Source organism: Callithrix jacchus, chromosome 10, assembly GCF_049354715.1.
Source record: "Callithrix jacchus isolate 240 chromosome 10, calJac240_pri, whole genome shotgun sequence".
Classification (NCBI taxonomy): domain Eukaryota; kingdom Metazoa; phylum Chordata; class Mammalia; order Primates; family Cebidae; genus Callithrix; species Callithrix jacchus.
In genome coordinates, this window is record NC_133511.1 from 124,959,189 (window position 1) to 124,972,891 (window position 13,703).

At 44.0% G+C, this 13,703-nt stretch overlaps 1 protein-coding gene across 12 annotated transcripts in view; it reads right to left on the reverse strand.

Moving 5' to 3' along the window:
• Positions 1–13,703, reverse strand: part of CHKA (choline kinase alpha) — a 67,194-nt gene that overhangs the window by 23,292 nt on the left and 30,199 nt on the right. For 5 of the 12 annotated variants that reach the window (XR_013523544.1, XR_013523545.1, XR_004730784.3 and 2 more), the window contains exons 3-4: positions 8,552–8,581; positions 7,456–7,509 (exon numbers count right to left, since the gene is read on the reverse strand). The exons of 2 other annotated variants lie outside the window; for them this stretch is intronic. Coding sequence is in view for 4 of the 10 variants with exons in the window: in XM_035263543.3 (XP_035119434.1) it covers positions 7,456–7,509; positions 8,552–8,581 (84 nt within the window). In the remaining 6 variants the exon portion in view is untranslated. The remainder of the gene's footprint in view (positions 1–7,455; positions 7,510–8,551; positions 8,582–13,703) is intronic. 5 more of the 12 variants (XR_013523543.1, XR_004730781.3, XM_035263544.3 and 2 more) reach the window with 1 other exon arrangement.

The following is a 13,703-nucleotide window of genomic DNA, read 5'->3' on the forward strand; positions in this document are numbered from 1 at the left end:
GCACCGTCAACACATGTCATCAGCACTAGCCAGAATCTTCTCCAGAGCTGAGTCAATCTATTCCCAGAAAGGGCATAGAAAAGAGGGAAAGAGACATAAAAACTTTCCAATTCTCTTTAGCACCGCCCTAAACATTGTAAACAAAAACACCCCATTCTTACGCAATACTATAGTTCAGTATTTATTCACTGTAAGAAGAAAGGGGGAGATGGAGTATGGAGAGAAGAATCTGGAGAGGAAGAAAAAGGAACACCAAGGCACAAGCAAGAAAAACAACAGGTTAAGGACAGCGGGGAATCCTAGAATGAGTGCACCAACTACTAGTAATCTTCTTGTCATCACTAAGTCTTCAGATACCTTCCTGATTGCTGCTGAAAGTGAGCATGATAAAAAGTGGGATTGGACAGACATGGCTGAGTTTTCTCCTGTACCACGCACGGGTTTAGCCACAGCCAGTGACAGTGGAGGGAAAGCTGGTCCTACTTTTTCAGAGGAGAAGATCCATATCTCAACTTGAAACAATTTACCTGGGCTTGAGAAATAAAGACTCATTCATACATTTGCCCAAAACACACTTACTGAAATATCTACTATGTCCTGGCACTGTGCTAAGCACCAGGGAACCAACAAAGAACAAAACACATAAGGCCTCTGCCCACAATGGGAGTTACATGACAGAGAGGGAGGGATGGAGAGAGAGAGAGAGGGAGAAAAAAAAAAGACAGTAAGCAAGTACATGCAGCTATGGACTGGGCTCACGACCATGAAGGTAACAAGCATGATGGTGTGGCAGGGTGGTTATTTCTAAGGAGGCCACACTGAACTGACCTGAGACCTGAGGTGTGAGGAGCCACAGCAGCCCCGCAGGAGGGAACACAAGGCCCTGAGGGAGGAACAAGAGTGATGCCTTCAGGGAACTGAGAAACCTGTCTCACTGGAACAGGGCAATGGAGGAAAAAGAAGAGAATAGCATGAGATTGCCAGGTAGGCTGGGACTTACAGAAAGGACTGGGCCAAAGATACAAATTCGAAGTCCTCAACATGTTGATGATATTTACAGCTCACAAACTGAGTTCGATCCCTAGGACAGAAGAGGAGGAACCAGCATAGGCCTTAGAACACCCAACACTGACAGTAATGGCTTTCAAACTGACTGTCACCACAGTAAAAATGCTTTGGGGTACCTCACACATGCCCCCAAAACAAACATTATCCACAGCAATACTCACTCTCACAACTGGGCAACTTACTAATATTTTCTACTTTATTTCATTTTAAAAAGCAATCAACATGCTAACATTTCATGCCCCACTAGAGGTTCACAAACTACAGCTTGAAAAACTGGTTTAAGTTCAGGCAGCAAGAAGAGAGGCCAGGAGGTAAGGTGAGGCAGGCGGCACCGCCAGGAAGGAGAGTGGCATTCCCTAACAGTGCTGCTGAGTGGCCATCAGATTAGGCAATATGGAAGCTGTTGGTGACAAAAACAAGAACAGTTTCAGAGTGAGAAAACAGGTGTCAGATTGGAGCAGGTAAAGAGTAAACAGAAGTGGGAGAGAGAACTGGTTGGAAATGGAAACAAGGGGTTTAAACTGACTTTTCACTTTGTCTATGAAGTTTCATTTATTTAAAACTCAGGAAGAGGCCGGGCATGGTGGCTCACACCTGTAATCCCAGCACTTTGGGAGGCCAAGGCAGGCAGATCACCTGAGGTCAGGAGTTTGAGACTAGCCTTACCAACGTGGAGAAATCCCGTGTCTACTAAAAAAAAAAAAAAAAAAAATTAGCTGGGCGTGGTGGCACATGCCTGTAATCCCAGCTACTTGGGAAGCTGAGGGAGGAGAATCACTTGAACTCAGCAGGCTGAGGCTGCAGTGAGCGAGATCATGCCACTGCACTCCAGCCTGGGCAATAAGTGCAAAACTCCATCTCAAAAAAACAAAAAAAACACCCAGGAAGAAAAGAGTATCAATGTTATGAACCTCTTGAGAAGACACAATAGCATTTCTGTGATATTTCGGCCAAAAATGCATAACCTCAATTGTAAGAAAACACCAGACAAACTGAAATTGAGGAGACATTCTCCAAAATAACATATTAATCATCTTCACAAATACAAAGATTATAAATAACAAAAGAATTGTAACAGGTTAAAAACAACTAAAAAATAGTCAATGCAATGCTGAGATCTAGCTAAACCTTGAGACAGAATGAAAGAAAGCATGCGTGGGAAAACTTCTGAAATTCAATTCAGGTCATAGTTTAGTTATTATTATTTTTGAGATGGAGTTGCACTCTATTCCCAGTCGCCCAGGCTGGAGTGCGGTGGTGAGATCTCGGTTCACTATAGCCTCCACCTCCTGGGTTCATGCAATTCTCTTGCCTCATGCTCCCAAGTAGCTGAGACTACAGGCATTCACTACCAAGCCCAGCTAATTTTTGTATTTTTAGTAAAGACAGGGTTTTACCCTGTTGGTCAGGCTGGTCTCAAACTCCTGACCTCAAGTGATTTGCCCACCTCGGCCTCCCAAAGTGCTAGATTATAGGCGTTTAGTTATTATCACCATTCCACCAACGTAAGTGTCCTGGTTTTGACCATTGCACTGTGGTTATGTGAGATGTTCACATTATGAACGGTGGGGGAGGGGTGCATGGGAAATCTCTGTACTATTCTTGCAATGTTTTTGTAAGTCTAAAATTGGTATGGAATAAAAGTTAAAAATCAATTCATATAAAAAAGACTGAAATCAAGCAATATGACAAAATAAGTGATTAATTCTGCACAGTGAGATAAAAGGTGTTTACTGTATTGCTCTTTATACTTTCCCATGCTTTCAAACCTGTCTTCCAAAAAAGGAGACGGGGAAATGAGAAAGCAGAGGCAGGAGATACCGCTGCCAGAAATCTTGTGGGAAAGGAAGCAGGGACGGGGTGGGGCCAAGGAGATCACAAGGCAAGTGACCAGTTTATTATTTCTCACGATTCTGTGGGGTGACTGGGGTTCATCCGGATGGCAGAACAGCTGAGAAGAAACAGCCAATGAAAAAAGGGAGAGGAAGGCACAAGTGATGAAGGGACAAGTCAAAAAGTCAGACCCAAAAGACAAGCGGTGAGCTCAATGTGCAGCCCAGGGAAGGGCAGCCCTTCACGGTCAGTGGACGACAGGGGTATGGATGCGGAGGGTTTACAGGGCAGACAGAGGGGAGAAGCAGCAGCCGGGGAGTGAGGTGATACTGCCTGCTCAGGGCAGGAACAGAGAGGTTTGAAGAGAAAAGAAGGCCTGAAACAGACCTCTCGGCTCAGGAAGTCAAACCTCCTAGAGAAACTCAGCAGGCCCCCCAGCAGTGGTGTGTGCCCACCAGAGACTTGGCCCCATAACTCAGGATGAAGCCGTGCCAACGATGGACTTTTCCTCTAACAATGTTCAGCTACTTGGGTGCAGCACAAAGAAGGCAAGTGGTTGGCTGGGTTTGGCAAGGGTGGGGTTTTAGTCCAGCAGACAGCCAGTGGAGACAGGGAGCTGCGAATGTGTGGAAGGCAAGGCTCATGATGGCAGAGTGTGGTTCTTCAGTTGGGCAAGGTGAATGTGGGATGGAGGGCTGAAGGAAAGCCAGGAGTTGGCAGTGTCTGGATTGGAGGTCTCGGTGGCAGTCACGGAGCCATGGCCATGGAGCCATGGTGCCAAAGTGAACTAGGAGGTCAGCAGATGGGCTGTTGAAACTGGCAAGTCAGAGAGGGTACAATTTCTGGCACTAAGGTCTGGGGCACATCCATGAGTGGATGATGGAAGAGGAATGGAAGGAAAAAGGTTGTTAGTGGATGAGGAAGACAGAGAGCCCAGAGAATGACAGCAGTAACCAAAACAGGCTCAGAGGCTAAGCCATGGACTGAAACCTTCACCAAGGGATGACAGCAGTCAGGAGGGCTACAGCCGCCGGTGTGAGCCTCAAAAAACTGGGTTTTCAACACAAGAGACATGGCGAGCAGGAATGAGGAAGGAGCAAGAAGACACCAACCCCACTAGTGGCCCTGAGGTACCTGGGAAGTGAATGAGGAAACCTCCTCCTCTGGAGAAGGCTGCAGGGCAGGGAGTCTCCAGGATAGCAAGGCTTGGAGAAGGCCAGTTATGGCAGAAACGTTCAGAAGACCAGGGTCTGCAGACTAACACTGACAACTCAAAAGGGCTCAAGTAAAAAGACAAAACCAATTCCTCCACTCTGACAAGCAACTCCTATCTTTTAACTCAAACCTCTGCTGTTTCTCAGTAGCCCCTGAGGAGGAAGAAGTGGAGTTGCTATGAATGAAGGGTCACCTGAGTGAGGGCATCTGAGCCTGAGGGAGAAATGGACAACGGCGTGTACTGGCAGGCAAGGGAAGAATGTCCAAGACGTCCACTGGAAGTAGCCGCCACCAGCCTTCAGCAATTCTTCGCTGTGTCCTGCTCTGTACCCGCTGCTATAGTTGCAGTGGGACAGCAGGAAGTAGACAGTCTGCTTTGATTTCAGCGTCTCATGAAAGCAGACAATCATATAATTCTGAAAACTTAAAGCCATAGAAAGCGCAAAAGGGCTGGGTGCAGTGGCTCATACCTGGAATTCCAATACTTTGGGAGCCTGAGGCGAACGAATCACCGGAGGTCAGGAGTTCAAGACCAGCCTGGCCAACATGGCGAAACTCTGTCTCTACTGAAAGTACAAAAATTAGCTGGGTGTAGTGGCACACACCTGTAGGCCCAGCTACTCATGAGGTTGAGGCACGAGAATTGCTCAAACCTGGGAGGTAGAGGTTGCAGTGAGCCAAGATAGCGCCACTGCACTCCAGCCTGGGCAACAGAGCAAAACTGTCTCAAAAAGGAAGAAAGTGGGCTGGGCAGCCAGGTGCAGTGGCTCACACCTGTAATCCCAGCACTTTGGGAGGCTGAGGGAGGCAGGCAGATTGCTTGAGCTCAGAAGTTCAAGACCAGCCTGGGAAACATGGCAAAACCTCATCTCTAGGAGAAACAGAAAAAATTAGCCAAGCATGGGGTCATGCACCTGTAGTTCCAGGTACTTGGGAGGCTAGGCGGGAGGATCGTTTGAGCCTAGGACGTAAAGGCTTCAGTGAGCAGAGGTTGTGCCACTGCACTCCAGCCTGAGTGACAAAGTAAAACCCTGTCTCAAAAAAAAAAAAAGAAAAAGAAAGTGCAAAGAAGCGCATGGTGCTATGAAATGAAAGCCCCAATCTTGTCTAGAAAGCCAGGAGGGGCCCTGTGGAAGAGGCCCCAGCTAGAGCTAGGGATGGGAAACAGATGAAGGCCTGGAGCCAGCCAGCAGGAAAGGCATCTGCAAAGGCCCAGGGTCAGGGGGAAAAAACCACAGGGTTTAAGACAACCTGGCTGAAGGGAATAAGGGGTAGGGGCAGTAGGTTGTGAGCTGAGGCTGGAAATGTCAGCAGGGGTCAGACTACGAGGACCTGGGAGGCAAAGGCCCCCTTAACCTGGCCGGAGGTGCAAAGTGAGCGTGGAGGAATCTTAAACAAGGGGTGAACATGAGCAGGTCAGCAATTCAAAAAGATGACTCTGGCAACGATAAAGGGAATGGTTTCTGGGATACGAGAGGAGAAGTAGGCAGACCTAAGGTGTGGTTTAAAGGCAACATCAACTGAACTCATGGTTGGGATGCTGGGGAGAGTGAGAGCAAGATCTCGGGGATAATGTCCTGCTTTCTGACCTGGGAACTAACTGGCAGAGTGACCAAAAAAGGAAAATCGCCAGAAAGGACTGGATTTTGATTGTGCCATTGCGGGAAGTGAAGAGACCATGTGTGCGGTGTAGGACGTGGCGAGTTGGAGGGGCGTATGAGACATCCGAGGAGAGACTGCTACCCGATGGCGTTAGTTCCAAGTTGGGGTCAGGGCTGGAGGAAAAATGTAGTGACGCTTTGGCCTGTGTATCAGATGAATGAGGGAGAGAGGACATGAGAAGAGAGCCTACAGGCACATCATGGGGCGACTGAGCATGAAGACAGCCAGAGCAGCACTTTGTGTCTCTATGTCATGGCTGCCTCAGGGAGGAAACATTTCAAAAGGGAGGGAGGCATGTAAAATGCTACTGAGAAGTCAAAATAAAATGAGAACTGGAAAGTACTTTGGATTTAGCATCACAGAGGTCCTAGATATCCAACATTTCCAGTTACCAGGATGTCCAAAAGTCTATGCACGAAGGGCTTGGGATGGTTGACAACAGAAGGTCAATCACTTCCCACTCAAGGACTTCCCAATCACTGTCACTCCAGAGAGCACAAATTCTAGATCCTCTAGCAGGACCCCCAGAGCAGGACACATGCAAAACAAGCTGCTGAAATGTGTGAAAAAAATATCGGCACTTTCATTCCTTTTTTTATCTCAACTGTTTTACTGTCTCATTCCTTTTTTTTTTTGAGACAAGAGTTTCACTCTCTCACCCAGGCTGGAGTGCAGTGGCGTGATCTCAGCTCACTGCAACTTCCGCCTCCCAGGTTCAAGCAATTCTCCTGCCTCAGCCTCCCAAGTAGATGGAATGACAGACGCCCACCATCATGCCTGGCTAATTTTTGTATTTTTAGTAGAGACGAGGTTTCACCATGTTGGCCAGGCTGGTCTCAAACTCCTAACCTTAAGTGATCCTCCCACCTCGGCCTCTCCAAGTGCTGGGATTACAGGCATGAGCCACCATGCCCGGCCTATTTCTTGATCATTTAAATAATCAATATACAATTGGTAAAACTGGTGTGGTGGTGTGTGTATATCTATGTCGTAGATATACATACGTGGGGTGTGTGTGCACATGCACCCTTTTCTGTGAGACTGTACATAATGGCAGACATGCTTAAAAGGTGCTTCTTCTGGAGCATGCAGACCAGTGCCCCAGACCCCTGCTTCTGAGCCTCCATGCTTCAGTGCTGTTGGCCTCAAGCCATCTGCACATGTGCGTTTCACAGAGTGGGGACACATTCTCTAAGTCTAGGAAGAAGCCTTTCCAACTTGGGTCTCATACATAGGAAACAACACTGCTGCTTGCCCAGGGAAAAAGGGTGGCCACCAAAACCACTGGGCAGTGACTTGCTTCCTGATGGGAAGTGTGAGAACAGCCAAAACGGGGTGAGAAAGACACTGGAGCAGCAGCAGCCAGGGTCCCCACATCAGGTACCACACACGAATGGTCCCCTGGCTGCCATCTCCCAGCATCCGAATGCTGTTTCGATTGCCATAAAGACACCAAACTGCCACAGTCTACATTGTCAGGAGGAATGAGGAATACCCACTGTTCATTCAGCCTGCATGAGGTGGTTTCTGAGAGATATACCAAGAGCCCCTCCTCGTAGAAAGATATATCAGGATTTTCCAAGGGTAGGTAACAGACACGGCCAAGCCCTGGAGTAGCAAAGGGTGGCTAACACCAGTTCACATCTCACACAGATGCAGAGGGACTGAATTACTTACTTGAAATTTGTTTTCTTTCTGAGCTTGTTCGGATCCCTCTTTATTACAGGACCTCTAAGAATGAGAAAAAGGAAACACTTCTGGTGAGATGGGGAACACTGAGCAGACACGAACTTTGCAACCACCAGTACAGTCAGGGTTTACAAAACATCACAGATCTTTAAGGAGGGTTTCTCAGCCCATCGACGTGACGGGCAGCATCTAATGCACCGGCAGCCTCCAGCACTAGTACCAATGCCTTAGAAAGTGCTTCATTGCTTTACGAGAAAAGGGATGTGCCGGTGAGACCCGATAGCTGCACGTCTCACAGCTGCCCCATGTACCTTTCACAATTTCATTGTTAGAGGAAAGTCAATAGAGTGCACTCTTCCAATCAGGCCTTCTAAAGACAAGCGGTCAGGCTGAGTCTCTCACCAATTTAGCTACGTGGTTCTTTCAAGTCAACCTGCAAGAACAGGGAGTGTAAACATGCCTGTGGACAGCCCTGGTCAGCACAGAACTCGGACAGGGAAAAAAGCGCTGTGCAGGCAGGAAGCCTGGCACAGAATCCATGCAGACATGCCCTGCCGACTTGTCACTTTCCCGGACTAACCCTTCTAGTTCAGCCAGTCACCAGCTCAAGCTGAACTGTTCCTCCACCATACAGAGGACTCTGTGAATTTAATAAAGTCTCTAAAATTATTTCACATATTAATATATTAAGAAATACTTTTATATCACTTTCCTCAATGAAATTGCAAACTATTACTAATCAGGATTCTAGCTATAACAACATACTAGGTCATTAACTACCATAAACAACTCTTAGGCTACGTTCTTTCTTCATGGCAAAGATCCTATATTTTAGGAGCAACCCTCCCCCCAACCCCAAATGCTTTAAAATATTTCATACTATCTTTAATAAGGGAATGGGGAAAAGTAAAGTCAGAAACTTGTGTCATGTCAAACTTTTATACACAAATACTGCCTCTAAAAATGTTACTTGTTACAATTAAACTAAGTCTGCTTAAGCCAGACACAAAAGGAAACCCATAAAGGAAACCTCTTTAAAAAAATTTAAGGTAACAGATTCTTGAACATCTCAAGAAAAACATACCTTTCCATTCCACAGCTTTATCAAAAATACCTGTACCAAGGGTGGAAAGTGTGGACAGGAAAAAAAACGCCACGTTAAGCAACACCAGCTACTCTAGCACCAGTCAAAAACCTAGTGATTTAAAGCAACCACTCATCCATCACACACTGAAATAACATTCCAGACGTTTTAATGCGTGTTTTGTATAAACATTACATGTTTTATCTTACTCAATATAAAAGTAAACAAAATAAGTATCCATGTTCATGAATCTATTTGCAAAAGGCTCTTAACATTTACACTGATACATATTCAATATTATATTTAGCATACAGTTAAGTACATTTGGTACAAAGTACAGAAAGTACAAATGGGGATTTATGATATTTTCATTTGTGTAATCTGCAGTGCTCTGATGAAAAGATGTTACAGGTTAAATCCCGTTACAATGAAAGCTATATAAATAGAAATACTACAAAATACTTTCAGATTTTTGCTGATAGTTTGACATACGACATGATAAACCCTGGAAAGCTTCACTTCACCCCTAATTCCAAATACTCTTATGACTGCATCATACCTTAGACTCTGCTTGGTGGTTGCCTCTTCCAAGTGGTCTGTAAATTCCTAATGAATAGGGACTGCATCTTTTATTTATGGTTAATCTTCTCCCAGAGCACCAAGCAAATCCTGATGCCCACCACACTTTTCAGGCTGCATGAATAAATGAACACTCTGGCACTGTGAAGCACAAGGCAAGTGAGCTCAAGGAGCTGCCTGGTGCCATGCAGCCAACCAGCGATAGCAAATTCCCATCCAGGGTCTCAGTAACAGGGAAGCTGGATGTGGGGTTAATTAGAAATGCCCCTTCAAAAGTCCTTGTGCTTTTTTCCTCAAAGAAATTTAAGAATTAAAAAAAAGGTCTACAATCTGATACATTACATATTAATACTTTGCAATATAAGCTTTAAGACAAATAAGAAAGTCAGATATTCTTCTGAAATGGTTGTAACGGGATTTGACCTGTACACAATTCTAAATGACTATGGTTATTCCTACGCTGTTGTTACTCTAACTGTATCATCTTAGAGAGATACAGTTAATGGGTTATTTAAGCCATCAGAAGTCCCTTTCCCTTGTCTAATGGTGCTCTCAAAAGCAAGATACTTCATCCAAAGTTAAAAATTGGCTGAGTCTCCAAGGCCTTTCCTTTTTCACGTATTGGCACTATAACTGGAAGTAAATTCCATAATAATCTCCCCTGCCCACTCCCTCTCTCCACCTCTAGATGAATTCATCACTTATACCATAAGAGCACCATTATGAAGGCAAGATGGACTTCTGCAATATCCAGCCCTCTGTTCTGTTTCCTCAGTACAGAATGTTCAGGCTCCCTAAGTACTATAAATAAGAAGTTTAAGACCAGGAAATCTCAAACCAAGTGGATATTCAAGGAAAAGAGAATATTTTTTTTTATTCAGGAAGACAGGAAGTTAAATATATTTTGGGGCTGAGCCCAATGGCTCATGCTTGTAATCCCAGTACATTCGGAGGCTGAGGCAGGCGGCTTATTTGAGGTCAGGAGTTCAAGATCAGCCTGGCCAACATGGTGAAACCCCATCTCTACTAAAAATACAAAAAAATTTGCTGGGCATAGTGGTGGGTGCCTGTAATCCCTGCTTCTCAGGAGGCTGAGGCAGGAGAATCCAATGAACCTGAGAGGTAGAGGCTGCAGGGAGCCGAGATCATGCATTGCACTCCAGCCTGGGCAACAAGAGCAAAACTCCAACTCAAAAAAAAAATACGTGTGTGTGTGTGTGTGTGTGTGTGTGTGTGTGTGTATTTTGGAATCTGTGAGATTTTACTTTAGTGACATAAATTCAAACTCATTTGAATCAGATATTAAAATACATTGTATAAATATTTAGTATGACATCAAACTTTTCTCTAACAAGTTAAAAATTATCCTCTATAAGTTATAAAACACAACTAAACTTTTTACATTAGAAATTTGAACACTGGTTATTTAATATTAAGTAATTATTAGATTGTTTTAATGTGAACATCATCGTGGTCTTTTTTTTAAATTATGTTTTATAGATACAGACTGAAATATTTACAGAAGAAATAATACAATATCTGCAATCTGCTTCAAGATAACCCTGGGGGAGTAAATGAAGGAAAAGATGGAAGAAGACTGGCCATGAAGGGAAGATGAAGAATGGACACTGGGGGTTCATTATACTATGCTACTTTAGGGTATATCTGAAATTCCCCATAATAAAAACTTCTAAAAAATAAACATTGAGATCGGGTGTAGTGGCTCATGCCTGTAATCCCAGCACTTTGGGAGGCCAAGGCAGGTGGATCACCTGAGGTCAGGAGTTTGAGACCAGCCTGGCCAACATGGCAAAACCCCATCTCTACTAAAAAATACAAAAATTAGCCAGACATGGTAATATGTGCCTGTAATTCCAGCTACTCCGGAGGCTGAGGCAGGAGAATCACTTGAACCTAGGAGGCAGAGATTGCAGTGAGCTGAGATCATGCCACTGCACTTTAGTCTGGACAACAGAGTGAGACTCTGTCTCAAAAAATAATAAAAAAATAAACACTGAAACTTCAAGAACTAAGAAATCAGAATGTCTCAACTCTGCCTAAGACACCCAACTCCATAAATATACTGAAAACCATTCATTTCTATACTTTAAAACGGTAAATCACATGTTACAAACCAAAAAAAAAAACTCACACAACAATGAAAATTATATACCAAAAAAAATATTGCTTCTGCCTTCCTGCCACCTTTAAAAAAAAAAAAAAAAAAAAAGTGGAGCTTGGGTCTCGATCTGTCTCTCAGGTTTGAGTGCAATGACAGGAATAGGGCTCACTGCAGGTTTCAACCTTCCCAGCTCACGCAATCCTCCTGTCTTAAGCCTCCCAAATAGCAGGACCACACTATTGTGCCACCACACCTGGCCTTTCTTTTTTTCCTTGTTGAAACAGGGTCTCACTATGTTACTCAGGCTGGTCTTGAACTCTTGAGCTTAAGTGATCCTCCCACCTCAATCTCCCAAAGGGCTGGGATTACAGGCATGAGCTACCATGACCAGCCTAAAAAGATTTTTTGATTGGCCAAGAACTTTTAAATTTAAAACCTAAATTCCTGCAAGGCTAAATTATATTAGCTAAGGAACAAAATAAGAAAATAGAGAACTTTCATTTTTACTTTAAATACTTCTATACTTTAAAAAGTGCTTAAAAGCATATATTATTTTTATAATAAATACATTTGGTACAAGGTTTCAAATGTTACTTTTCTAACAAAATTGTATTTTTGGCCAGGCACAATGACTCACACCTATAATCCCAGCACTTTGGGTGGCTGAGGTGAGCAGATCACCTGAAGTCAGGAGTTCAAGACCAGCCTGGCCAACATGGTGAAACCCCATCTCTACTAAGAATACAAAAAATTAGCTGGGCATGGTAGTGGGCGCCTATAATCCCAGCTACTCGAGAGGCTGAGGCAGGACAATCACTTGAACCTGGGAGGTGGAGGTTGCAATGAGCCAAGATTGCGGTATTACACTCCAGCCTGGGTGACAGAGCAAAACTCTGTCTCCAAATAAATAAATAAATAAATAAATACATTTTAAGGCTTTGGGTTTTTGTCGTTGTTGTTTTGGGTTTTGTTTTTTTTCTTTTTTTGCCTTTTGGTTTTGTTTTGTGTTTGAGACAGCGTCTTGCTCTGTCACCCAGGCTAATTAGGCCTTCTATTTTAAATGAGACTATGAAAAGTAGTACATGTTCATATTATAGAGCACTGGTTTTCAACATATTCTATTTCATACTTTAAAAATAAAATGGGCCAGGCTCAGTGGCTCATGCCTGTAATCCTGACACTTTGGGAGGCCACGGTGGGCAAATCACGAGGTCAAGAGATCGAGACCATCCTGGCAGGAGAACCCAGGAGGCAGAGGCTGCAGTGAGCCAAGATCGTGCCACTGCACTGGCGACAGGTGAGACTCTGCCTCAAAAATAAATAAATAAATAAATAAACAAACAAACAAACAAAATTAATTAATTAAAATAAAATGGGCCAGGCACATTGGCTCATGCCTATAATCGCAACACTTTGGGAGGCTAAGGCAGGCAGATCACAAGGTCAAGAGATCATGACCATCCTAAGCAACTGGTGAAACCCCATCTCTACTAAAAATACAAAAACTAGCTGGTTGTGGTGGCGCATGACTGTAGTTCTAGCTACTCAGGAGGCTGAGGCAGGAGAATCACTTGAACCCAGGAGGCAGAGGCTGCAGTGAGCCAAGACGGCGCCACTGTACTCCAGCCTGGCAACAGAGGGAGACTCTGTCTCAAAAATAAAATAAAATAAAATGAAAATCAGTAAGTAGTAAGACAGCTATAGGGCCAAGGAGGAGACATCCCTTTATTGTGTGTTATTTATTTTAGGATTCAAAAACCTACTTTGAGTTATCTAATGTTCCACAATATAGCAGGTGCATTTCTTTTAACCTATTTAAGCCATCAGAAAAAAATAAACTTATCATTTGGCCAGTGCTTAATGAAAGAGTTCTCTAATACCGAGGGAAGCAGGTTTATGACTAAATGAATAACACCCATTTGGGAGATGAAACATCTGCTTTACTTAGAGTCTGTGAATAGTAAGAATTGGTGAAAGTGGCATAAAGTCATATCTAGCTATCATTTAGATGTCATTTAAAACATCTGAAACATTTATCTTCAAAGTATCTTTAAAGGTCCACTACTACATGTGCTGCTTGTGGGACAGATTTTAAAAAGTGATGAATCAGCTACAAAGAATGGCATGTCATCAAGGGCATAATAAATTGAAAATGCTATTTAAGAAATCAAATCATGATCAATTATGGATACTATCATAATATAAGCCAGGCAGAGTGGCTCATGCCTGTAATCCTACCACTTTGGGAAGCCGATGAGGGAGGATCATCTGAGGTCAGGAGTTCAAAACTATCCTGGCCAACACTGTGAAACCCCGTATCTACAAAAATACAAAAAATTAGCCGGACCTGGTGGTGGGAGCCTGTAATCCCAGCTACTTGGAAGGCTAAGGCAGGAGAACAGCTTGAGCCTGGGAAGTGGAGGTTGCAGTGAGCCAAGATCACACCACTCA